Here is a 27386-nt window from a genome sequence, read left to right as displayed (position 1 = left end):
GGTTGTATCTGGATTTTCTGTATTGGTCTGGGTTACCTGACTTGAATGTTGCACGTCTGATCTTCAGTAGGGAGTTGACTTCCTGGTTCATCCAAGGTTTAAGGTTGAGGAACACTCGGATTAACTTCCTTGGAACACAGTCCACCATACATTTGCTACTTATACTTAACATGTTATTCCAGCCAAATATCCTGAGGAAGGGTCACTGGACCTGAAAACGTTAACTCTGATGTTTTTCTTCACTTATGCTGCCAGACCTGCTGAGTTTTTCCAGCATCTTCTGTTTGTGTGCCTCTCTGGAGCTGTCCTGTCCTGTTGCCTAAGGGAGGGATAGGTTCGGACCTGATCCTTTCAAGTAATTGAAAGACAGCGCCAGGATCAGATGTTTCCTGTTTTTGATGCTCACTCGATAATTTAATCTCAGATCTGTAACTTTCTGAACATAATCAATCACGAGAAACTGAATGATGGTCAGACTGGGAGATGGTAAACTGCAGATCTCAGAGGTCAAAGGGCACATGTATGAGTTCACACAATCAGCAGCAAATTCCTTAAACTGAAGATGTTGAAATAAGCTCAGCCATAATTCCTGATTGCTAACCCATTGGCTAAGATTGTGGTGATTGGCTACACAAATATCCTTAAGTACAACCAATCAGAAAGACAGGGGGAGTTTAAGCAGCATCAATGAACACTGAGTTCAATCTCATTCAACACTCACTAATGGCCTTGCCTGTCTGACCAGAAAACTCAACCACTCCTCCTGGAGCTTGCTGTACCTTCACTGATCAACTTGTCGACTGCCATCCTTTAAAAACCTTTGCAGAGTGAATTTGTCCTGATGGGGACTGGGTGCTAACACAAACCCTTCACTTTGATTGCACCCTCTTGTTGTTACTTTGTGATGTCATTTCATGCAATGATATCACGGGAGCTGGTGGTTACTGAAGATTAATGGGAAGAGATCGGGTCACAGAGTTCTTACAATTTTAGCTTTGTAATGATGACATATCTCTATGGAGGGTAACAATAGTAGGTAAGGCTAGTCTGTACATCCATCAGTGCTTTTGTGATCAAAATCTGTCCCATTTGGTTTATTGGGCAATTGTTAAAACATTTTAACAACAAGAATGGGAACAGCTGCTTGAAAACTGGTCTTGAGGAAAATGAATTTGCTGAGTTTCGGGGGTTATGTAGGGGGAGTGATACTGACTGGGCTCCTGTATAGGAACAACATAAACTTAATGTACTGAATGGCCTCCTTTTGTGTTGGGACAATGCTGACACATTTTAAAAATGAAGGTGAATGTTTTGAATTTTTAATTTTAAAAAACTTGATGATTTTAACAAAATGTAGCTAAAAATCTGACAGAAATCATACAGAGACTGGAATAGAAAGTTTAATTATCCAAAGCTTATTGTCCAATCCACATTGACCTGTGCTTGTTTACCTCATTCAGGGTAGAGCAGGAGGAGGAATGAGGTGAGTGGGGCAAGTTGTGTGGGGTGTATCACACCAAAGAGGGGGCTGAGCTGGGAGTGGGAGAGTTTCTCAGACAGGGACACCAATATTGGGACCATCCCCTGTCCTGGCGCTACCCCCAAATGGGAGTCGTGGGGGTTTTAGACAGGGTTGTGTATGTGTGTGAGGTTTATTTCTATTCTGTTGTTGGGATCTTTCTGCTCACTTACCTTTGACTGTTCCTATTTATGGATCACATGGCTGAAGTAGCAGGATTCTTGTTGTGGGTGAAAGAATTTCTTAAATTTTGAATCACAGTGCCCCTTTTCTAAAGTGCTTTACAACCAGCAGGTACTTGCCAGGTGTTGTCATTGCTGGATTAGAGGAAATACATGGGGCACAGCAAGGTCCCATCCAGGTTGCTGTGTCGGCAGCGCGGCGCTCCCTCAGCGCTGGCTATCCCCCACCCGACAGTGCGGCGCTCCTTCAGTGCCCCACCTCCCACCTCCCACCTCCCGACAGTGTGGCGCTCCCTTGGCACTCAGTTTCCTCTCATTGGCTCTGTGGGTTATCAGCAGAGTCTTGTTCTCGAAGATAAACATTATTATTGTTACAATAAACAGATTTGCTGAAAAGATTCCATTTTCCATTTTGCAAGTTGAATTTGGTGTCCTTAACTAGAACAGTGAGCTCTCATCCTGACAGAAACAGCCTGGTGTTTGATGGTTTGGGTTTTTTTTTTACTGTTTTAGGGATTAATACCATTTCCGTATAGACTTGTCCGGTACAGAAGAGGCCCTTTGGCCCATCGATACTGCACTGCTCTAAATCTACATCAGTCCCACTTTCCAGCATTTGGCCCTTTGGCCTTTAATGTTATGACATTCCAAGTGCCCATCCAAGTACTTTTAAATGGCCGTGAGGTTCCGTGCCCTCAACTACCCTCCTCGGCATTGCATTCCAGATCTCTGTCACCCTCTGGGTGAATAGGATTTTCCTCAGGTCGCCTCTAAACCTCCTGCCTTTCACCTTAAAAATTCTGCCCCCTTGTTTTGACCCTCAATTAAGGGGAACAGCTGCATTCTATCCAATCTGTCCACACCTCTTTTAATCTTATACACCTCAATCAGCTCCATCCTTGACCTGCTCAGCTCAAATAAAACAATCTGAGCCTATCCAGCCTCTCTTCATTGCTAAACTACTCCCAGTCAACATCCTGATGAATCTCCTCTGCACCACCTCCAGAGCAATCACATCCTTCCTATAGTCTAGTGACCAGAACTGCACACAGTGCCCCAGCTGTGGCCTAGCCTAAGTTCTATGCAGCTCCAACATGACCTCCCAGCTCTGATCATCTGTTATGACTGATGAAAGCAAATGTCCTGTATACTTTCTTAACTTCCCTATTAACTCCTCCTGCCACCTTCAGGGTCCTGTGGGCAAACATGCCCCGATCCTTCCGTTCCTGTCTGCCTCCTAGTATTTCATTCATTGAGTACTCCCTTGTTACTTCTTTCAAAGTGCATCACCTCACAATTATCAGGATTAAATACCATCTGTCACTGATCTTGTCAATTGTCAATTTCTAGTGACTGAGATTTCTCCTCTGTGACTAGGGCCTTTGTAACACCTTCCTTGGTGAAGACAGATGCAAAGCATTCCTTTCATATCTCAGTATGTCCTCTGCCTCCATGTATAACTCCCCTTTTCGGTTCCTAATTGCCCCCACTCCTCCTTTTACTAACCTTTTCAATATTTATATGCCCCTAAAAGATTGAGACATCCTTTTATGGTAGGAGTCATCTTCCCTCTCTGCATCTTTTCTTTACTTTTTTGCCTCCCATGGAACGTTCTATGTTAACTCTGGTTCTCAGTTATATTTTCTATCTATAAGCATGCTTTTCTTTGTTATCTTAATTTCTATGTCTTTCGTCTTGAATGTGCCTGAACACACTCCTCTGCATCGGAGGCAGAGCGTTCCAACCACCTTTTACTGAGATGGCACTTTAAGATCTGGACATTTTTTCTTTCACTTTGGTTTGGTTTCTTTTATATCTGTTTTTTTAATTCTGGTTTCTGTAACAAAGATGGTATTGGAAAATGGTGACTTTGTTCACTTTTCACTGTACTCCTGTATTCCTTTCCCTGAGTAAACATGATGATAAAATTTAATTCTAATAGCTGTTGGTATCCTCAACTGTTCAGTGACTAAATGACAACCCACAGTCACTCCCTGTTATTGGAAATATTGACCAATCCTCCCAGCTGCAATGAGGAAGTTTCCAGTTGGATTGTGTTCTCAGGTGGTTTGTTCCACTGAGCATCTTCTGAACCGTGAAATAATCTTCAGGGGAATTGTGTGAAATTTTTGTCTCAGTGTTGTTCTGTAATTGTGAAAGGGCAGTGAATGTATCTGAACAATCAGACTGCTCTACCACCATATGCTGTCTCTGAGAAATTATGATTAGTTGGTTACTGCTATTATGTTAACAGACTGGAATAACGACAAATGTTCCCATCCCATCAGTCTACTCTTGATCATTGGTAAAGTGATGGAAGGTGTTATCAACAGTGCTATCAAGCAGCGCCTGGTCAGTGATGCCCAGTTTGGGTTCCGCCAAGGCCACTCAACTCCTGACCTCATTATAGCCTTGGTTCAAACATGGACGAAAGGGGTGAATTCCAGAGGTGAGGCGAGAGCGACAGCCCTTGACATCAGGGCTGCATTCGACTGAATATGGCATTAAGGAGCCCTAGCAAAATTGGAATTGGGGACAAAGTTTGTGAGTTGGAGTCATACCTGAAATGTAGAAAGATGGTCATGGTGGTTGTTGGTCACTCATCTCAGCCCTAGGACATCTCTGCAGGAGTTCCTCAGGGTAGTGTCCTCGGCCCAACCATCTTCAGCTGCTTCATCAATGACCTTCCCTTCATCATAAGGTCAGGAATGGGGATGTTCACTGATGACTGCACAATGTTCAGCACCATTCGCAACTCTTCAGACACTGTTCAAATGCAAAACGATCTGGACAATACCCAGGCTTGGGCTGACAAGTGGAAAATAAATACCAGGCTATGACCTTCACCAATAAGAAACAATCTAACCACTGCCCCTTAACATTCAATAGTATTACCATCACTGAATTCCCCCACTGTCAACATCCTGGGGATTATCATTGACCAGAAACTCAACTGGACTCACCACATTAACAGAGCGGCTACAAGAGCTGGTCAGAAGCTAGGAATACTGCGGCAAGTAACCAACATCCTGACTCCCCAAAGCCTGTCAACCATCTACAAGGCACAAGTCAGGAATGTGATGGAATACTCTCCATTTGCCTGGGTGGGTGCAGCCCCAACAATACTCAAGAAGCTTGACATTATCTAGGAAACAAATTCCCTCCCTAAGGGCATTGTGGGTCTATCTACAACACAGACTGCAGCAGTTCCCCACCAACTTCTCCAGGACAACTAGGGATGAACAATAAATACTGGCCCAGTCAGTCAAACTGACATCTCGAGAACACTTGGCTGAGTATGAGTGGTGTGTGTCACTAACATGATTGGCTGCATGAGTGCAGAGTCAAATATTCTGCCTGTGAGAATGAATCCTTTCCTTCGCCAGCAGCTGCAGTTTCTCACCCTCCAAACTCTCACTCATATCATCTGCAAAGTCAGGGTTGAAGAAATGGTGTTTTGAGCAAATGGTTTTAAAGTCAAGCTTTACTCTAAAAGCCACTAAATCTTTGTGTATTTTTCTGTTTTTTAGAAAATTCCAGTTATTCATTTTGCAGTGGACTGCTTAGACCTTGCTCAGTGGACAGTCTTCAGCATAGTTTCTCCAGAAACAAGTCCCCTTTAAAAATTTTCCCTATGCTTTCCTGTAGGATTGATTGCGTTACTTTTTCAGGGAGCGCTTTCCAAATCTTTATTAATTCTCTGGTTGAAGGCCATTCTTCCCCTGAGCAATCACTTTAAGTTTGTGATGTCTAGTTACTGAGTAACTTGCCAGAAGAAATAGCATAAATCAGGTTAACCTACCAAATCCCCCCTAACTTAAATCCCCCAAGTAAATCTCCCTCCATTTTTCTGCTGCAGAGCATAGAATTCCAGCTTCATTAACCTTGCCATGACTGAGCTATCACATCCTGTAAAACCTGACTGTACCCTATACAAAATCTTAATATCCTTCTTAACATATCATGCCTGGAATTGTACATAAGACATGTTGAGGCCTATCTATTGATTAAGAAAAGCATAGAATGGTTTTGTCTTCAGCATCTCACTTAAATATCTCATGTTTTCTTCAACATCTCATTAACTTGCCCAGTCACCTTTGGAGATTTGTTAATGTGCATGTCTGCTTGACTCTATTCTCTGAGCTGCTCCCTTCAATATCATTGCATTTTGCACAGCTCTCTCCAAAGTGTGGGCTGTGAGTGGATGGTGGGCACAGCCTTATGGAATGATCTTTGCAGCTGTTTCCTGTCCAATAAAAGCCCAGTGGAAACATGAGTGTGTTTAACAGTGCTGCCTGCCTTCACCTCTCTCCACAATCTGGGCCTACAGCAATGTCCGAGCTTCAAATTGAGATCACAATGAGAAACGATGTTTGGGAAGTGCAGCTCCAGAACATTCTTCCTCTTGGTATTTTGATCAAACACCATCACTTCACACTATCTGTATATCTGCTATTTACCTGCCTGTTTTGTTGCTGTCCTGTTCACTATTCACCAGGTGATGTTTAATTGTGAAGTTGGGAAATTGAACTCTCTGTAACAAGCCCTGGCCCATGTAACTTCAGAGAAAGGATTTCTCAGTTCCACAAAGATTGTTGAATACACAGAATGAGTGGAAGTCTGGGTGATTTAAGTTACTTTCGCTCGGCAATCCCAACCCCAACCCCTCACCCATCTCTTTGAACAGCAGTGTACTCTCTGAGCTCAATACAATCCGCAGAGAATGTAGTTTTAAATTGAGTAAAGGAAACAACAGGATGGGGAGTGAGAATCAGGGACAATTCCATTGTTTTGAGAACTGCATCCCAGAACAAGAGAGATTTCAACTCTTGTAACTTGGAAGTTAGTAATAATTAGTTTTATTTTTATTTTCTCCTTTTACCCAACCCACAACTCTCAGAGCTCGATACTACCATCTTGTTCCTAAATATAGCAATGGCTCCTTGGAATCCAGTGTGTCTAATACTGGCATCGAGAGGCACTCAGGTGGCACAGGGCAGACTGGGCTTGGAAATTCGGGGAACACCTGCTACATGAACTGCATCTTGCAGTGTCTCTGCAACACCACTCCACTGGTGGAGTATTTCATAACTGGAGCTTATGCAGATGATCTAAACAGGTAAGAGCATTCCAGGGAATAGCATCAGAGTGACAGGAAAATGAGGCTCAAGGAATGGCCATTTCAATTCCAGAACCCTGTCCATTCCAGGAGTGACACTTTGGGGCTTTCCTGACGTGTGATTTACCTAGAGGGGATTTGATTTGATTTATTATTGTCATGTACTGAGATACAGTGAAAAGTAGTGTTTTGTTGCTATTTGGGCAAATCATACATAAATATATCAGGATACTGGCTCACTGGGGGAGGAGATTGTAAAATAGATAAATGTCATTAAAAGTTGAGTTTTTGTTCTAATAGAAGTTTCTTTTCCTTGTATAGAGGGCGGGGAGAGCTATCCAATGCATTCTCTGCTTTAGTCATGGACATGTGGCTTGGAGATTGTGTTTATATCTTTCCTGATGAAGTGAAGCGAGTCCTTGGCAAACTGCATGCATCGTTTTCTGATGGTACACAACAGGATGCTCAGGAACTGCTGCTTTTTTTCCTAAATGTTCTTCACAATGATCTTAAGAGAGTAAGTAGCAAAAGAAACCTCCCAAAGTGCAACAGAAAACTTGTCGGAGAGGTAGATGTTCAATTCAATAATAGCACTGACCACTTCTTTCCCTTCAATAGGTTTAAAATATTCATCTATTTTTCTTCTTCAGTAACTGAGTGACCTGTGTCACTGTATCAAATCCCTCTGCTCTAGACTGCTGCCCTTTTCTGATTAACCAATTGTGATTGATCCCATTAGGCACTCAGACTTGAGCAGTCCTGATCACCTCACTCCTGCAAAGGGCTGGGAACTGAAGCTGATCTGTCGATATCTGGCCTTGAGAATGAGTTGATTGGCTTTGGGAGCCAGTATGAGTGGAGTATGGTGGCAGTTGCTATTGTGATGGTGAATTTGGAAAGTCACCTCAGGAGATCTCAGAGCAACTGGGGTCTGGGTGACTTTGGGGCCAGAGCTGAAAGCAAAGATGACATCCTGACTTTTTAGTAGTAACAAAAATGAACATTGATCTAGATTCTGAGTGATCGCCCCTATAGGAGTGATGTCACCATGTCTCTGAAATCCCAGCTTCTTTCCTTGGGGAAATGTCTAGGTTAATTTGATTGAATGAAGAGGCTCATCAACCCCAGAACAAATCTGTTTATAAATACTTTGGAAACTTTGAACTGGGACTGTGCCTCCAATTCCCTGTTTGATCCCTTCTCTGAGACAATGTTGGTTGTTGTCAGCTGGTTTGTGTGAAACATGGAGCTTGAGATTTTTAAGAATCGTAACCAATTTGTACTCTTTTCCCTGTAGCTCTCTGTTCTTGCATTTGATTTGAAATGGTTTCATGACAGTGGGTTGCCTCCCTGGTTGTGTTACTGAGCGAGAGTGTACAGCCCCATCACTGTCAATTAGTGACAGGCTGTTCCTAATCACTGAGAGGCGAAAGATTTAAATAAGACATAAGAGGCAGTTTCTTTTTATATACAGAGAGTGGTTCATGTCTAGAATGAATTTCAGAGGAATTGGTAGATGCAGTTACACTTATAATGTTTAAAAGATATTTGGACAGGTACATGAATAAGAAAGGTTTGGAGGGTATGGGCCAAGTGCAGTCAGGTAGAATTTGGTTTAGTTTGGGATAATGGCAAGTGGTAGTTGGACTGAAGGATCTGTTTCCAAGCTGTATCACTCTGTGACTCTATTATTGCACACAGTACTCCAGAAGAGGCCTCACCAATGTCCTATACAACCTTAACATGACATCCCAACTCGTATACTTAAAGGTCTGAGCAATGAAGGCAAGCGTACTAAACTCTTTCTTAACCACCCTCTCTACCTGTGACGCAAATTTCGCAGAATTATGTACTTGAACTCCTAGGTGTCTCTGTTCTACAGCACTACCCTTAAATGTATAAATCCTGTCCTTGTTTGTTTCTCCATCTAAGTTAAACTCCTTAGCCCACTTACCCAATCCATCAAGACCTCTTTTTGTAATCTTTGATAATCCTCTTCACTATCCACAATACCACCAACTTTGGTGTCATCCACAAGCTTACTAGATATGTCTCCTATGTTCTCATCTAAATCGTTTATGTAAATGACAAACAAAAGTGGAACACCGTTGGTCAGACTTCCAATCCAGAAAGCAACTCTCCACCCCAACCCTCTGTCTCCTGTCGTTAAGCCAATTTTGTATCCCATTGGCAAGCTCTCCCTGAATCCCATGTGATCTAACTTTACTAATTAGTCTGCCATGTGGAACCTTGTCAAAGGCTTTACTAAAGTCCAAGTAAAACACCTACTGCTCTGCCCTCGTCAATCTTTTTGGTTGCTTCCTCAAAGAATTCAGTCAAGTTTATGAGAGACGATTTCCCATGCACAAAGCCATGCTGACTATCGTTAATCAGCCCTTGCCTCTCCAAATGCATGTAAATCCTATCTTTTCAGAGTCACCTCCAACAACTTACCCATTACTGATGTCAGACTCAATGGTCTACAGTTCCCAGGCTTCTCATTACCACCTTTCTTAAATAAAATCACAACATTAGCCACCCTTCACCGATGGTTATAGATTATGCAAATATTTCTGCTAGGGGCCCTGCAATTTCTTCTCCAACTTCCCACAGTGTCCTGAGATACATTTGATCAGGTCTTGGACATTTATCCACCTTAATGTTTTCTAAGACCTCCAGCACCTCCTCTTCTGTGATGTGAACTGTTTTCAAAATATCAATATTTATTTCCCTGAGTTCTCTAGCTTCTATTTCTTTCTCCACAGTAAAAAAACTGACGTGAAATATTCATTTAGTATCTTTCCCATCTCCTGAGGTTCAACACATAGATGACCTCACTGGCCCTATTGTCTCCTTAGTTACTCTTTTGCTCTTAACATACTTGTCAAATCTCTTTGGATTATCCTTAACCCTATCTGCCCAGGCTATCTCGTATCCCTTTTTGCCCTCCTGATTTTCCTCTTAAGAATGCCCCTACACCATTTATACTCTTCAAGAGATTCATTTGATCCCAGTTATCAATATCTAATATATGATTCTTTCTTATTCTTGACCAGATGCTCAATGTCTTTATTTATGTATTGTTCCCTAATCTTACCAGCCTTACCCTTCACTCTAACAGGAACATAATGCATGTGAACTCCTTATCTCACTTTTGAAAGCTTTCCACTTGTCAGTCATTCCTTTACCTGTGAACAGCTGATTCCAATCAACATTTGAAAGTTCCTGTCTCCTACCATTTAAAAAAAAGTTAAAAACTTTAACTTTTATGGAAGGTCTATCCTTTTCCATACCAGTTTTAAACTAACAGAATTCTCATCACTTGCCCCAAGGTGGTCCCCCACTAACACTTTATGCACCTGCCCTGCTTTATTTCCCAAGAGGAGGTCAAGTGGTGCTCCTTGTCTGGTAGGAACATTTATATATTGAAAAAGAAAAGTTTCTTGAAAACATTTAATAAATTCCTAAATAAAAACTGAAAGAACTGTGAATGCTATAAATCTGAAACAAAAACAGAAATTGTTTGAAAACCTCAGCAGGTCTGGCAGCATCTGTGGAGAGAAATCAATGTTAATGTGTCAGGTTGAGTGATCCTTCCTTATTTTTGTTTTTAGCAAATTCCTCACCACCCATACCCTTAACAATTTGGCAGTCCCAATCTATGTTTGGAAAGTTAAAATCCCCTACTTTTATAACCCTATTATTCTCGTGTATATCTGCAATCTCACTGCATATTTTCTCTTCAGTTTCCCTCTGACTATTGTGGGGTGGGCTACATACAATCCCATCAAAGTGATCATCCCCTTCTTATTTCTCAAATCCATCAATGTAGCTTCACTGGACTATCCCTCAGAAATATCATCTATAAGTATAGCATAACATTTTCCCTCATCAAAAACACCACTCCCCTCCCTGCCTCTCTTGCCTCCCTTTATATCCTTCCTATAGCATCTATACCCCAGGACATTGAGATGCAGTCCTGTCCCTCCCTTGCTATTACAGAAATATGGCTATCATGTTCCTATCCCATGTTCCCATATATGCCCAGAGTTCTTCAGCTTTACCTGTAAGACCCCTTGCATTGAAATAAATGCAGTTTAATTCTTCAGAGTTAACCTCATCCTCTGACTTGCTCTTGTCTGTCTTTTCTAACTAATTTGCTGTTTTCTGATTTAGAACCATCCTCATCTCTCTTTCTATTTTCACCAATACTTAGGAAACTGTGCCCCTCCCCCAACAAGTTTAAAGGCTCCTGAAATAGACCCAAAGCAAATCTCCCCACCAGGATATTGGTTCCTTTCCAGTTCAGGTAAAATTCATCCCTTTGAACAAGTCTTTTCTGCCCCAGAGGAGATTGCAATGATCCAAAAATCTGAACCCTTGCATATTGCACCAACTCTTCTGCCATTGATTTATCTGCCCTATCTTTTTATTCCTACGCTCACTAGAATATGGCACCAGGTGTAAACCAGAGATGATTACCTTTTGAGGTTCTGCTTTTTAACCTAGCCTTCTATGTTCACTCCGCAAAGCCTTAACCCTTTCCGTTACTATACCGTTCTTACCAAAGTGTACAACTACTCCTTGCTTCTTATTCTCCCTTTGACAATATACTTCAACTCTTAACTGTTTCTCAATCACTTGACTACAAAGATAGTTTGGAAAGGTTGAGACTGTGTGTTTTTCTTGGCTGAGAGGAGATTTAATAAAAAAAATTACAAATTGAAGAGGCACCTGGACAGGATAGATAGAGAGAAACTGCTCCTGTTCATAAGAGAATCAAGAACCAGAGGGGACAGATTTAAAGTATTTTATAAAAGAAGCAAATACAAGTGTAAATAAGCTTTTTCTTACAAATGGTTAGGTTTTGGAATGTACTCCTTGGAAGTGTGGAGGAGGAGGCAGGTTCAATTGAGGTGTTCAGAGGGATGATTCTGTTTAAATAGAAACAATTTTCAGGGTTACAGAGAAAAGGCAGGATACTGAATTATTCATGGGGCTTGTGCAAATATGGTCTTCTGCATGGAGCGATTCAGTGATTAGTCCAACTCGATAGCCCTGTGCCTCACATTCTCTTTCATAAGGGACTTAGAGATGAATTAAAGGCTGTGTTAATGAGCAACACCAGCAGGTGGAGGATTGCAGTCTGTTAATAGCAGTATAATGGGTGTATAGCTCTCGCTGTAAGGTGTATGTTAACATATTTCCCAGTGTCAGCATTGAGCTGCTGAAAGGCAAATTGTAAAATCAATACTCTAAACCAACAGTCACAGGGTAATGGAAGATCTTCAGACAGGAAACAGAAACTCTGATATTTGAAACTTTCAGAATTCCTAAAAATTTCACTGAAGGAAAAGAACAAGTCCCTTTCCTTGTAAACCCCTCCAGCATCCAAGTGTGTACAGAAGCAAATATACAGCACCTCAGTCCAGAGGCTGTTGCTATGCAGTGACCAGCACAGTGTTTGTCCTACAATGGAAGTAATAAAACCCATTATTTTAAATCTCTCTCTTAAAAGATTTAGCTTGTATTCTCTGAAAAGTCAGTTGACTTTTATAAACAGCAGACAATCCCTAATTCTTTGACTTTTGACTTCCAAGAAGTCAACATGATAAACTCTTTGTAACTCAGGAACTGACCAAAACTTGCATTTATTCCAATTCTCAGTCTGTAAATACATGTTCTCAGCATGACTTGAGAAATCAAATTTTCAAGGAGGAGGTGGATGTAGCTGTTGTGGCTAAATGAGGGAGGAGCTGGCTAAAGTAGACTGGAAGCAAAGACTTTATGGTAGGATAGTTGAGGAACAGTGGAGCACTTTCAAAGCATTTTTTCAAAGTGCTCTGCAAAAGTATAAAAGGCAGGACTGTAGGAAAAGGGGTAATCAGCCATGGATGTCTAAGGAAATTAGGAGGCTCTCAAATTGAAAGATAAGGCGTACAAAGTGGCAAAGACCAGTGGGAAACTAGAAGATTGGGAAAACTTTAAAGGTCTACAGAAAGTCACAAAAAAAGGCTATTAAGAAAAGTAAGATAGATTATGAGACTAAACTAGCTCAATGTAAAGATAGATAGCAAAAGTTTCTATAAATATATAAAATGAAAAAGAGTAGCTAAAGTAAACTTTGGTCCTTTAGAGGATGAGAAGGGGGATTTAATAATAGGAAATGAGGAAATAGTTGAGGCATTGAACAGGTTTTGTGTGTCAGTCTTCACCTTGGAAGACACAAATAACTTGCCAGAAATTGATGACAAAGAGACTAAGCTAGGTGAGGATCTAGACACGATCATTATCATGAAAGACGTATGTTGGGCAAGTTAAAGGAGCTTTTTATTTATTCATTCACGGGATGAGGACATCACTGGGTAGACTGCAGTTATTGCCCAGGTAGACCTATTGCTAAAGGCAGACAAGTCTCCTGCCCAGGGTACTAAAAGAGATGCCAGGTGTAACAGCAAATGCACTCGTGCTAATTTTCCAAAATTTGCTGGACTCTGGGGCAGTTTCAGCAAACTGGTAAACAGCAAATGTGATGCCACTGTTCAAAAAGGATGTAGACAAAACATGGGGAATTATAGGCCAGTTTTTTTAACTTCTGTATGTTCCCCTCTGTAGTGGGAAAAATTCTTCAACCTATCATCAAGGAAGAAACAGGAAGACATCCAGATAGAAATTGCCTCATTGGGCAGATGCAGCATGGGTTCATGAAAGGCAGGTCATGCTTGACCAAATTGCTGCAATTCTATGAAGACATTACAAGCACAGTGGACAATGGGGACCCAGTAGATGTAGTGTATCTGGATTTTCAAAAGGCATTCGTCAAGGTGCTGCACAAAAGGCTGCTGCATAAGATAAAGGTGCACGGTGTTACAGGAAATGTATTTACATGGATCAAGGGTTGGTTAACTAACAGGAAACAAACAGTCGGGATAAAAGAGTGTTTTTCTGGTTGGCAAAGAGTGGCTAGTGGTGTGCCTCAGGGATCAGCGCTGGGACTGCAATTATTTATAATTTACATTGATGATTTGGAGTTGCGGATGACACTAAGGCGAGTGGTAGAGCAAAGTTTGAAGGGGATTCTGGAAGTTTGCAGAGGGATATAGATAGTTTAAGTGAGTGGGCAAAGGTCTGGCAGATGGAATTCAATGTTGATAAATGTGAAGTCATCCATTTTGGTAAGTAAAAGGGGCTATTACTTGAATGGTAAAAAATTGCAGCATGCTGTATGCAGAGGGACCTGGATGTCCTTGTGCATGAATTACAGAAGGTTGGTTTGCAGGTACAACAGGTAAATAAGATGGCAAAATGGAATTTTGTCCTTCACTGACAGAGGGATTGAGTTTAAAAGCATGGAGGTTATGTTGAAGCTGTATAGGGTGCTGGTGAGGCCACACCTGGAGTACTGTGTGCAGTTTTAGTCTCCTTACTTGAGAAATGATGTATTGACACTGGAGGGGATGCAGAGGAGATTCACTAGGTTGGTTCTGGAATTGAGAGGGTTGGCTTTTGAGGAGAAGTTGAATAGGCTGGGAATATATTCATTGGAATTTAGAAGAATGAAGGGGTATCTTATAGAAACATATAAAATGATGAAGGGAGCAGATAAAACAGAAGCAGGGAGGTTGTTTCCACTGGTGGATGAAACTAGAACAAGAGGGCATAGCCTCGAAATTAGGGGGATCAGATTTAGGACTGAATTGAGGAGGAATGGCTTCACCCAAAAGGTTGTGAATCTGTGGAATTCCCTGCCCAGTGAAGTAGTTGAGGCTTCCTCATTGAATGTTTTTAAAGCTAAGATAATAATTTTTTGAATAGTAAGGGAATTAAGGGCCAGGGTGAGAGGGTGGGTAAGTGGAACTAAGGACAAGAAAAGATCAGCCATGATCTTATTGAGTGGTGGAGCAGGCTCTATGGGCCAGATGGCCTACTCCTGCTCCTGTTCTTATGTCCTTATGTTCTAAAGGGAACAAAGGATACAGGGTGCTGGGGATTAGCATATTGAGCTCAAAAATCAGCCATGATTGTATTGAATAGTGGAGCAGGCTTGAAGGGTTAAATGGCTTAGTCCTGCTCCTGTCTCCGATGTTTCTGTATAAATGCCATTTTCAGATGTACTTCATTACAATGTAAATATGACTGATAAACACAACAGTAAAAAGAACCATCCTTACTCACTCCTTATACAGGATTTGGATAACTTCTTGCCATTTTAAAAAAATCTCCAAACGATTTCAGCATCATTATGTTTTGGATAGTGCATCTGCCATTACATTATCTTATTAGCAATATGAACAATTCTTATGTAATGAGGTTGAATTAACAAGCTCCATTAAAAGAGTCCAGCATTTTGAATTTTAAATTTCTCTTCAAAAGCCCAGGAATTATATTACCATTTGTTTGATTGGCTGTCTGGCAGAAAGCAGAGAGTGGGGATAAAGGGGTCTTTCTCAGGATGGCAGCCGGTAACAAGTGGAGTTCCACAAAGGGTCAGTGCTGGGACCACAACTTTTCACTTTATACATTAATGATCTTGATGAGGGCATTCTGGCTAAGTTTGCAGACGATACAAAGATAGGTGGAAGGGCAAGGTAGTATTGAGGAGGTGGGAAGACTGCAGAAGAATTTGGACAGGTTGAGAGAGTGGGCGAAGAAGCGGCAGATGGAGTACAATGTGTGAGATCATGCACTTTGGTAAGAAGAATAAAAGCATGGACTATTTTCTAAATGGGGAGAAAATTCAGAAGTCTGAAGTGCAAAGAGACTTGGGAGTTCTAGTCCAGGGTTCTCTCAAGGTAAACTTGCAGGTTGAGTCAGTAGTCAGGAAGGCAAATGCAATGTTGGCAATTATTTTGAGAGGACTTGAATATAAAAGCAGGGATGTACTACTGAGGCTTTATAAGGCTCTGGTCAGGCCACATTTGGAGTATTGTGTGCAGTTTTGGGCTCCATATCTCAGGAAGGATGTACTGGCCCTGGAGCGGGTTCAGAGGAGGTTCACGAGAATGGTCCCAGGAATGAAAAGCTTAACATATGATGAATGTTTGAGGACTCTGGGACTATACCCATTGGAGTTTAGAAGGATGAGGGGGGACGTAATTGAAACTTTCAGAATACTGAATGGCCTAGACAGAGTGGATGTTGGGAAGATGCTTCCATTGGTAGGAGAGACTAGGACCCGAAGGCACAGCCTTAGAGTAAAGGGAAGACCTTTTAGAACGGAAATAAGGAGAAACTTCTTCAGGCAGAGTGTGGTGAATCTATGGAATTCACTGCTACAGAAGGCTGTGGAGGCCAGGTCATTGAGTATATTTAGGACTGAGTTAGATAGGTTCATGATTATCAAGGGAAATGGGGAGAAAGCAGGAGAATGGGGTTGAGGAACTTATCAGCCATGATTGAATGACGGAGCAGGCTCAGTGGGCCGAATGGCTTAATTTCTGCTCCTATGTCTTATGTCTTATGTTTGTGGTCATAACAGTCATTCCTAAGTGTTCAAGTGATTGTGTTTCCCAGACTAGAACCAAAGTATTTCTTTTGACTCAGTTTCTTAGAAAAGTACTCACTTTATCATCCTGCAATAAACCCACAGCTACCCTCCAGTAACTAGGATTAATTGTCATTTTAAAAGGTTTAGTGAAGCTGGGGGTGTTCTATACTGGATTGGTGGGTCAATGTTAGCTTTGCCTCTTGCCATGATAAATCCTGTAAAAATTTGTCCTAAAATTTCTGTTAGAAACCACACATCCCCAAAAATCTCCATTTCCTAGTTACTTGTAGGAACGGAGAATTCTATCAAAGCCTTTACTTTCGCTGTTCTTGGCAATACTTGCTGTGTATGATGTGTTCTTGGTAAGTCACCCTCACTTTCTTATAAGCTCAGTCTTGGCAAGATTTATTACAAAGTCAGCTAACCCTACCGAAGGCTTTCAATTATATTACATGTTGTTTCCATGTATTAATGTGCATCGATATGACATGCTACAAGTTACAACTTGGTTCTTAAGTCTTTAGAATGTAGCTGCAGTGTTTTAAACCTGAAAGACATAATTTGATAATGCAAACCATTTGGTGTAAAAATTAACTGATATCTCCTTAGCACTGTGATACTTTGCTGTACCTCTGTAATAAATCAATCTTTGTAAGGAATTGGGACACTGCAAACACTGTAGTCAAACTGTGGAATTGTGTTAAGAACATACAACATAGAACAGTACAGCACAGTACAGGCCCTTCAGTCCACGATGTTGTGCCAATATTTTACCCTAATCCTAAGGTCTATCTAACCTCCACCCTTACCTTATACTATCATCCATATGCATATCTAATAGCCGCTTAAATACCCCTAATGAGGCCGACTCCACTACCCTCTCCAGCAATGCATTCCACACCCCTACCACTCTCTGAGTAAAGAACCTACCTCTGACTATATCTATCTCCACTCACTTTAAATAGCCCCCTTGTAATAGCTACTTCCACCCTAGGAAAAATTCTCTGGCTGTCCACTCTATCTACACCTCTGATCATTTTGTACACCTCTATCAAGTCACCTCTCATCCTTCGTCGTTCTAAAGAGAAAAGCCCTAGCTCTCTCAACCTTTCCTCATAAGACTTCCCTCCATTCCAGGCAACATCCTGGTAAAGAGATAGTAGGAACTGCAGATGCTGGAGAATCTGAGATGTACGGGAGTGGAATGCCTCATCCTGGGAGCAGATGTGGCGGAGGCGAAGGAATTGGGAATAGGGGATAGCATTTTTGCAGGAAGGTGGGTGGGAGGAGGAGTATTCTCTCAGTTGTCCTCGTTTTTCAAGGACCGTAACTTCCCCTCCTCGGTGGTCGAGAACGCCCTCAACCGTGTCTCCCACATCTCCCGCACCTCATCCCTCACACCCCGTCCACGCAATAAGAACCAAAAAAGAATCCCCCTCGTCCTCACGTATCACCCCACCAACCTCCGGATCCAACGCATCATCCTCCGACACTTCCGCCATCTGCAATCCGACCCCACCACCAAAGACATCTTTCCCTCCCCACCCTTATCTGCTTTCCGGAGGGACAACTCTCTCCGTGACTCCCTTGTCCGCTCCACACTCCCCTCCAGCTCCACCACACCCGGCACTTTTCCCTGCAACCGCAGGAAGTGCTACACCTGCCCCCATACCTCCTCCGTCACCCCCATCCCAGGCCCCAAGAAGACTTTCCACATCAAGCAGATGTTCACCTGCACATCTGCCAATGTGGTATACTGCATCTGTTGTACCCGGTGTGGCTTCCTCTACATCGGGGAAACCAAGCGGAGACTCGGGGACCGCTTTGCAGAACACCTATGCTCGGTTCGCAATAAACAACTGCACCTCCCAGTCGCGAACCATTTCAACTCCCCCTCCCATTCCTCAGACGACATGTCCATCCTGGGCCTCCTGCAGTGCCACAACGATGCCACCCGAAGGTTGCAGGAACAGCAACTCATATTCCGCTTGGGAACCCTGCAGCCCAATGGTATCAATGTGGATTTCACAAGTTTCAAAATCTCCCCTCCCCCCACCGCATCCCAAAACCAGTCCAACTCGTCCCTGCCTCCCTAACCTGTTCTTCCTCCCACCTATCCCCTCCTCCCACCTCAAGCCGCACCTCCAACTCCTACCGACCAACCTCATCCCGCCCCCTTGACCTGTCCGTCCTCCCTGGACTGACCTATCCCCTTCCTAACTCCCTACCTACACTCACCTTTACTGGCTCCATCCCCGCCTCTTCGACCTGTTTGTTTCCTCTCCACCTATCCTCTCCTCTATCCCTCTTCTATCCGCCTCCCACTCTCTCCCTATTTATTTCAGAACCCCCTTCCCCTCCCCCTTTTCTGATGAAGGGTCTAGGCCCGAAACGTCAGCCTCTCTGCTCCTATGATGCTGCTTGGCCTGCTGTGTTCATCCAGCCCTGCACCTTGTTGTCTAACATCCTGGTAAATCTCCTCTGCACCTTTTCCAATGCTTTTTCCACATCTTTCCTGTAATGAGGCGACTAGAACTGGACACAATACTCCAGTTGTGGCCAAACCAGGCTTTTGTACAGCTGGAGTATAACTTCACGGCTCTTGAACTCAATCCCTCTGTTAATGAAAGCTAACACACCATACACCTTCTTAACAACTCTATTCACTTGGGTGGTAGCTTTCAGGGAACTGTGGACATGAACCCCAAGATCTCTCTGCTCCTCCACACTGCCAAGAATCTCTCCGTTAACCCTGTATTCTGCTTTCAAGTTTGTCCTTCCAAAATGAATCACCTCACACTTTTCAGGGTTAAACTCCATCTGCCACTTCTCAGCCCAGCTCTGCATCCTATCAATGTCCCTTTATAACCTAGATTTAAATCTGGTTCGATATTGCATTTACTGTTCTATAATCTCTACAGAATCTAGTCACCCATTAAGTTAGGAACTAATTCCACTGAAGAACCCCAACTACTTTGAATAGAATCAATCAAGTGATTGTCTGATATGCTCTGAATCTCAATTCACCTGAATTTGTAAATCTGTGATTAACCAACAATGAAGTTGGTCTATCAGTTTGGTCTATCATGTCTGGTTAAGGTTGTCCACACAAATAGATCTCTACAGATTTCCTTGAATTCCATATGTAACCTTCACTGAATCCTTCTGTTTTCCTTCCTCTAAGTACGAGAATAAAGTCCCAGTAGTTCATTGTTGGCTAATTGGATTGCAGGATATTCACCCTGTGAATTGCTTACATCTCCTTCTACCTCATTCTCACTGTCTCTGTCATCCTGCATTACGTTTACCATCTGAAACACCTGCTCTTTCTGTTCTTCCTTACATTATAATAATGTTCATATAACATAGCTGACAACTCACTTCACTGACTTTCTTAAGTATTCTGTATGGACCACTGAATCTCACTTGCAGATGTTCAACTTACAAAAAAACTAACAGTTAGCCTCCCATTTGAAATGTTCTGTTTTCTGTACATTTGTCTATCATTCTTTATCTTCGCCTTTGAAATTTTTAAATGATTCTATGCTAGCTTCCATGGTCCTGTGAGTCTGTCTAGAAATGTGGGCACAAAATCCAACCATTATCTTGAGAGTCTGATGATATCTCTCTAAAGCTCCCAGAGTTTATGAATGAAACACTGTGGTCTTCAAATGGTTTATACCCAATTTATACATCTTTAAAAAGTTTAGATGTGAAGTTGGAACTTTGGTCCAACTGTATTTCTATTGGTAATCCATAACAAGTAAAATGTTAATTTTTACCACCACTAGTTACAATTGTCTTCAAAGGAAGAGCTTCTGGAATTTGAGTTGCTACATCAATAGTTGGAAGGATATATTGTGTCCAGCTTTAGTTTTTTGCTAATACACAGTAACACTCTAGCTGTTTTGTGAAGAGCTATTCAGGAAAGTGGATAAAGTTGCTGGTTTCATTCTATATTGCAGTTTTGCTGAGCTGACACATAGTTCAGTTCTGTAAAACACATCATATGTCCTTATGAAGACACATAGCCAATAAAAATGCCAATTTATCTTTGCATGAGTTTTGCATATTCCTATATGCCATGGGTATTTAATATGGTACCTGTAATATCTCTTTATAATATCTGGGCAGTATCACTACCTGATGAATAACCCATCCATTCTCTGTCTGCAAGTCTGTCAGGAGATCTCCACTTCCTTATCAAAACCTCATTTAAACACTGAACTCCAGAACTCCCTCAGCCTCAGCTTTAGTGTGGCTGCATTGTATGAACTTGTTTAATTTTAGATCTGCTTGTTGAATTTCAGTTAAAACAGACTAACTAAACATTAACATTGAATTATCACCATTTTTAAAGGGAGTTTGGCGACTCTAAAATTTGCTTGAGGTATTAGTTTGATGTTTGGTGATGGACTTTACTTTGGTCACCTCAAATGAAGGAAAAAAAGACATTGTATCTGTAACTGTTCTAGCTGCTAACCTCACTCAGGCTTTCTGTGATTAGGGCTGAAGTTACCAATTTCGCTTCTGCAGCCCCTAACCACAGGTAATTTTTGTACAACTCCAAACACTGTTCTAGACAATTTATCACATTCTAAATGCACTTTATACAAAGGAACCAGCGAATAGTCTCACTCGTTATGTTTATTAAAACTGACTTTAAATGCACTCTCTGTTACATGGTACTAAAAGTTCACTAGTGAACCTAAAAAGGAACAACACATTTTCATGTTCAAGCTCCTCTGGAGATAAGGGAGTGTTAAAGTGAATTAACAAGAAGTGTGATAACAAGGTGTAGAGCTGGATGAACACAGCAGGCCAAGCAGCATCAGAGGAGCAGGAAGGCTGATGTTTCGGGCCTAGACCCTTCTTCAGAAATGGTAGTGTGTTGAGATTGACTGACTGGGAGGAGGGAGATCATGATTCAGTGAGTTCTGACACTCCTATTTTATCCCTCCCACTGCCCTGCGTATGTAGATGTGTGAAAGCACAGAAGCATTTCTGAGTTGGTTTGAATAGTGCATTTAGTTAATGGAAGGCCTGATCTTCACCTGGTGAAGATTGACTTGTCCATCATGTGTGAGCTGACTGGTTGAAATTATGAATAAAATTATTCAAGGATTGCATTGCCAGGTGCTGGGAGCTACATTTAAAATAAATAAGTGGGTGCCCCATAATTGAGAACTTTCTAATTGCTGTGGTTGTTGGAACTGTTTTTGTTAAATTAAGTTTATAATGGTGGGAGATCACCAGGTGCAGTGTTCACAATTTAACATCTAGGTCCAAAGCTCAAGGGTTGAGTCCCACTCCAGGACTTGTTGGTCACAGAGTCATACAGCAAAGAAACAGATCTTTTGGTCCAATTTGTCCATGCCAACCAGGTTTCCCAAGCTAAACCAGTCCCATTTGCCTATTGGCTCCTACCCCTCTAAACCTTTCCTATTCACGTACCTGTCCAAATACCTTTTTAAATGTTGTAACTGCCCCTGCATCTACACCTTTCTCTGGCAGTGTGAAAAAGTTGACCCTCAGGTCCCCTTTTAAATCTTTCTCCTCTCACCTTAAAATTTACGCCGTCTAGTTTTGGATTCCCCACCCGAGGGAAAAGACCTTTGCTGTTCACCTTATCTATGCCTCTCATGATTCATCGAAGGTGCATCTGTAATATGTCCATGCAGGTTGGTTATCAGTCTGTAAGTCCGTCCAACACAACTAACTCTAGGAATTTACAGCAGGGTTGTTTCCTGGTCAGTCATCCTGCAGAAGGTAACAGTTAGGACTGCAGTACCCTACTGATGAGCCTGGAGCAATCCAACGGGAAGTCCTCGGCTCAACCCGCAGAAACAAAGAACAAGAGAAAAGACAGACAAACAGACCTAGTTGTTCTGTGACAGTGCTTTTCCAACCAAATTTATTTGTGTTTGAACAGCTGACTTTGTGGAAGATGATAAGGTGACAAGAGTTGCTGACAATTTTTCAGTGAAAGTGCTGCTCTGCTCAGGGGTTAGATGCTAATCTCCAGATTTTTCACAAAAGGAATAAATGATTTTTCTCTCATCAGTCTACAGGAATGAGAAACATGGAAACGTCAATTGTTACAAAGCTGTTTCAGGGCCAGCTGAGCTATGTCAAATTGTGTCTAAATTGTTACCACAAATCTAGCCAAACTGAGAATTTCCTGAGCCTGTCTCTGCCGATGCCTCCTGACAACAGATGCTCCATTCAGGTAAAAGAGTATCACCAGCTTGTTAAGAACATAAGAAATAGGAGTTGGCCACTCTGCCCATCAAACCTGGTCTGTTATTCAGTAATATTGCAGCTGATCTGAATATGGTATCAACTTCACTTAAAAATGTAAACAAAAAGAAGCCTTAGCTCCCTTTTCTTCAAAATACACAATAAGAATACTATCTCTTCCCTTTTCTTTGCTTTTTCTATGTGCTCTCCTGCAGATCTTTCCACACAGATTAAAGCTTCTCTATTTAATTTGAATGGCGACAATATCTCTGCTTCCAATGTTCTGACCCACAATGCCATTTGGGAGGGAGAAAGGAACCTTGGTTGGGCTGAGATGCTGTGTGTATGTACTTGAGGTCATATTATTAAAGGATACAGTTGGGAAGAGGTACACAAACTATTGACAAGGATGGCATCAGAAATTCGATGTTCTCTCAATTAGGGAAGAATGAACAAGCTCTGTTTTTAAGAAAATCTGTCATGGAACGTGGGCGTTGCTGACTGGGCCAGCATTTCTTGCCCATCCTTAGTTGCCCTTGAGAAGTTGGTGGTGAGCTGCCTTCTTGAACTGCTGTAGTCCTCCTGCTGTGAGTTGACCCACAATGCCATTAGGGAGGGAATTCCAGGATTTTGACCCAGCGATAGTGAAGGAATGGCGATATATTTCCAAGTCAGGATGGTGAGTGACTTGGAGGGGAATTACAGATGGTGCTATTCCCAAGTATTTGCTGCTCTTGTCCTTCCAAATGGAAGTGGTCCTTGATTTGGAAGGTGGTATCTAAGGATCTTTGGTGAATTTCTGCAATGCATCTTGTAGATAGTACACACTGCTGTTACCGGGCGTCGGTGGGGAGGGAGTTTATGCTTGTGGATGTGGTGTCAATCAAATTAGGCTACTTTGTCCTGGATGGTGTCAAGCTTCCTGAGTGGTGTTGAGTCTGCATTTTTCCAGGCAAGTGGGCAGTATTCCATCACACTCCTGACTTGTGTCTTGTAGATGGTGGACAGGCTTTGGGGAGTCAGGAGGGGAGTTACTCACTGCAGTATTCCCAGCTTCTGGCCTGCTCTTGTAGCTGCTGTGTTTATGTGGTAAGTCCATTTGAGTTTCTGGTCAATAGTAACCCCAGGATGTTGATAATGAGGGATTCAGTGATGGTATGACTGTCAAGGGGCAGTGCTTAGATTGTCTCTGTCTCTTATTGGTGATGGTCAAAGCCTGGCATTTGTGTGGTGTGAATGTTACGTGCCACTTGTCAGCCCGAGCCTGGGCATTGTCCAGATTTTGTTGCATTTGAACATAAACTGCTTCGGTATCTGAGGAGTCACGAATGTTGTCAAACATTATGCATTCATTGGTGAATGTCCTCACTTCTGACCTTATAATGGAGGGACCGTCATTCATGAAGCAACTGAAATTGGTTGGATCTAGGATACTACCATAAGGAAGTCCTGTAGAGATGTTGAGGAGCTGAGATAACTGACCTCCAACAACAATGACCATTTTCCTAAGTTCCAGGTAGGACTCAAACCAGTGGAGTGATTGCCCCCAGATCCGAATTGATTCCAGTTTTGCTGGGGCTCCTTGATGCCACACTCGGTCGAATGCAGCCTTGATGTCAAGGGCTGTCACTCTCACCTCACCTCTGCAATTCAGCTCCTTTGTCCATGTTTCTCCAACATCAGTGATAGTTTTGTTTTTGTGGAGCGTCTTCCTTTGGTGAATTGTTTAATTGTCCACCACCATTCATGACTGGATGTGGTAGGACTGCGAAGCTTTGATCTGATCTGTTGGTTGTGGAATTGTTTAGTTCTGTCTTTCATTGCTCCCAGGATGGTGATGGTAGAGCAGGGATAGGCCAGGCGTGAGTTCCAGATTGTAAGGAGAATTCTGTTGCTGGTGGCCCACAGTGCCTCAAGGATGTTTAGTTTTGCATAAGATGGAGATTATGTTCATTGTGAAGGCGGAGAGTATGTTCATTGTGAAGATGTGACTTCATCTCTGCAAAGACCTGGGTCACCTCTAAAAATAATACCATGATGCATCTGAGGCAGTTAGATTGTTGGGTTTAAGGTCTAGCAGTCATTTCTGTCTATTGGTTCCCTTACCACTTAGCACAGACCCAGGCCAGCAGCTAGGACACAACCAGCTTGATCAGTAGTGTTGTTGCTGACACGTTTTCAGTGGTGGACGTTATAGATCCCCACCCTCAGTGCTTTCTCCAAGTGATTCAACATTGTGAAGTACTGATTCATCAGCTGAGGGAGGATGGTATGTGGTAACCAGCAGGAGATTTCCTTCTCTATAGCCTGAAGCCATGAGACTTCATGGGGCCCAGAATCAATGTTTCCCTCCTGATACAGCCACCTCTGCTGGGTCTGTCCTGCTGGTGTGACAGGACATATCCAGGGATGGTGATGGTGATGGTGGTGTCTGGGACATTGTAAGGTATGATTCTGTCAGTCTGTGAGACAGCTCTCCCAGTGTTGGCACTGGTTTCCTGATGTTGGTAAAGAGTGATTTTCAGTGTTGACAGGGCTGCATTTGAGGTTGTTGTTTCTGCTGCCTAGGTTGATGCCAGGTGGTCTGTACAGTTTCATTCTACCATTTCATATTTCTCTTTACTAAATTCATGTCTGTTGTGTCCAGTAATTGCATTAGCCATATGTCATCATTCAATTTTTCTTGTCATCTGCAAATTTTCTTGATCCAATCCCACCCTTGGGGAAGCAAATTTTAAACTTTGCTTCAGCCTGAGAAATTATTTATCAGTCCTCTGTTTGCTGTCTTTCAGTCAACTTTTGTCTCTTTTATTTGCTGAAAAGTCTTTATCAAATGCCTTTTGGAAGTTAATATGTTCATATACTCCACATAACCTATATTACTCTCATCCATGCTCTCTTTTATCTTATCAATGAAACCTCATTAAAACTATTTAAACATTATATGCCTGTACAAATCTGTGCTGGATAATTAATCCACGCCTATCTAATATTTTGATTTTTATCATTTCCTAAAAGCTTTCCTATCACCAAAGTTAAAGTAACTGCCTGGGCACGGTACAAGGGTCTGCAGGAAGAGGAAGCCAAACACTTGTGGTTGTTTCTCCGCAGGGTTTTCCTGACAACGTGGGGCTGGTCCTGGGTAAAAGGGCAATCTCTCGCCCCCGCTTTGGATGTGAGGCCAGGAGCAGTTTCCAGTCTTTGATGCTTGCTTTATTTGGTGGTTGGTTACTGAGCCTGACTGAGGAATTGTGCAGATTATAATGTGTTTTCCTACTGCTTAATTTTCAAAACTTCAGTTTCTTCAAACAAGCTCCTACTCTTGTAAAACATGGCTGCTGTTTCTTAGGATTGCCTTCGATTATTCTTTAAAGAAGAAGTTCTCAGCTCCAGGGATCAACCTTTCTGTTCCTTTTGTGGAAGGAAGCAGGACCAGACAGAAAGTATCCAACTGCTGAAAGCACCTGATATTATTATCATACACCTGAAACGGTGAGTAAAGCTCATTTTTGGCATTCATCAGTCTAACCAGCAAGATCATTTTGAGAGGACTAATAAGACAAGGGAGTACACATTGAATGATAGAACCTTAGGAGGTGCAAAGGATCAGAGGGACCTTGGTGGGCGTGTCCGTAGATCCTTGAAGGCAGTAGGAAAGTTAGATAAGGTGGTGGAGAAGGTATATGGGATACTTGCCTTTATTACTCAAGGCATGAATACAACAGCAGGGAGATTATGATGGAATCCAAAAGGACTGCGGATGCAGAATACCTGAGGAAGTGTCACCCGACCTGAAACATTAACTCTGATTTTTTAAACTCACCGTTGCTGCCAGACCTGCTGAGCTTTTCCAGCAACTTCTGAGATTATGCAGGAGCTCTGTATAACATTAGTTAGGCCACAGCTGCAGTACTGCATTCAGTTCTGATCACCACACTATAAGAAGGATGTGATTGTACTAGCAATGGTGCAGAGGAGATTTACCAGGATGGTGCCTGGACTGGAACAATTCAGCTATGAAAGGGGCTAGAAAGGCTGGGGTTGTTTTACTTAGAGCAGAGAAGGCTGAAGGAGGAGCGGGGTCGGTTGGGGTGGGGGGTGGTTGGTGGTGGATCTGATTGAGGTGCACAAAGTTCTGAGGGGCATAGACTGATAGGGAGAAACCTGTCCTTTAGTAGAGGAGTCATTAACCAGGGAGCACAATTTGAAGGCAAGGAGCAGGAGGTTTACAGGGAATTTGAGGGAAAATGTTTTTACCCAGAGGGTGATGTGTATCTGGAACTTATTGCCTGAGGTAGTAGAGGCAGGAACACTCAAGACATTGAAGAACTATTCAGATGAACAAGGTTTACAGGCAAAATGTTGGAAAATGGGATTAGAATAGATGGCTGTTTGATGACTAGTCAAACATGATGAGCTGAAGGACCTCTTTCAGAGCTGTAAACGCTTTTTGACTCTATGATCCTTTAGAAAATAATCCTTCCTACAGTATTAGTTTGATTTTTAACTTTTATGCCCAATAGTTTTTTGGACTGTTTCCTGAGTGCAGCATTTATAACATGAAAATACCTGAACTATTAATTGTACTTGGCTAACAGAAATTTAACTGTCCCTGTGCCAGTAGGAATTGAAGGCTTAACTGTTCAGGATAAATGGGACTTGTTTTTGTTTAGGAAAAATTTGATTTTTAACAATTATTTCTAGCCAGCGTTAGTTGTCTTCTCTCATTGCTCAAGTTGAAGTTGAGCTGCTGTCTTCTTGAGCCATGAGCATGGATATTCCAGTCCTGCAGCAGGCTGCTTGCTCTTAGCTACCCGCTACTGTCAGTTTTGTTGCAGA

At 42.2% G+C, this 27386-nt stretch overlaps 1 protein-coding gene across 4 annotated transcripts in view; it reads left to right on the top strand.

The window, feature by feature from the left end:
* The first annotated feature begins 728 nt into the window (after positions 1-728).
* The window catches only part of LOC109917930 (putative ubiquitin carboxyl-terminal hydrolase 50), a 28656-nt gene continuing 1998 nt past the window's right edge, over positions 729-27386 (top strand). For 2 of the 4 annotated variants that reach the window (XM_048616064.1, XM_048616066.1), the window contains exons 1-5: positions 729-1036; positions 6602-6820; positions 7142-7337; positions 22372-22536; positions 25897-26039. In XM_048616064.1, the coding sequence (XP_048472021.1) occupies positions 1017-1036; positions 6602-6820; positions 7142-7337; positions 22372-22536; positions 25897-26039 (743 nt within the window). In that variant the 5' untranslated portion in view covers positions 729-1016. Of the gene's footprint in view, positions 1037-1445; positions 1484-6601; positions 6821-7141; positions 7338-22371; positions 22537-25896; positions 26040-27386 lie in introns of those variants that run through there. The other 2 variants (XM_048616065.1, XM_048616067.1) reach the window with 2 other exon arrangements.

The sequence above is a fragment of the Rhincodon typus genome, chromosome 33 (assembly GCF_021869965.1).
Source record: "Rhincodon typus isolate 14 chromosome 33, sRhiTyp1.1, whole genome shotgun sequence".
Classification (NCBI taxonomy): Eukaryota; Metazoa; Chordata; class Chondrichthyes; order Orectolobiformes; family Rhincodontidae; genus Rhincodon; species Rhincodon typus.
Note: the sequence above shows the minus strand (reverse complement) of the source record. Positions and strands in the feature narration are given on the sequence as shown.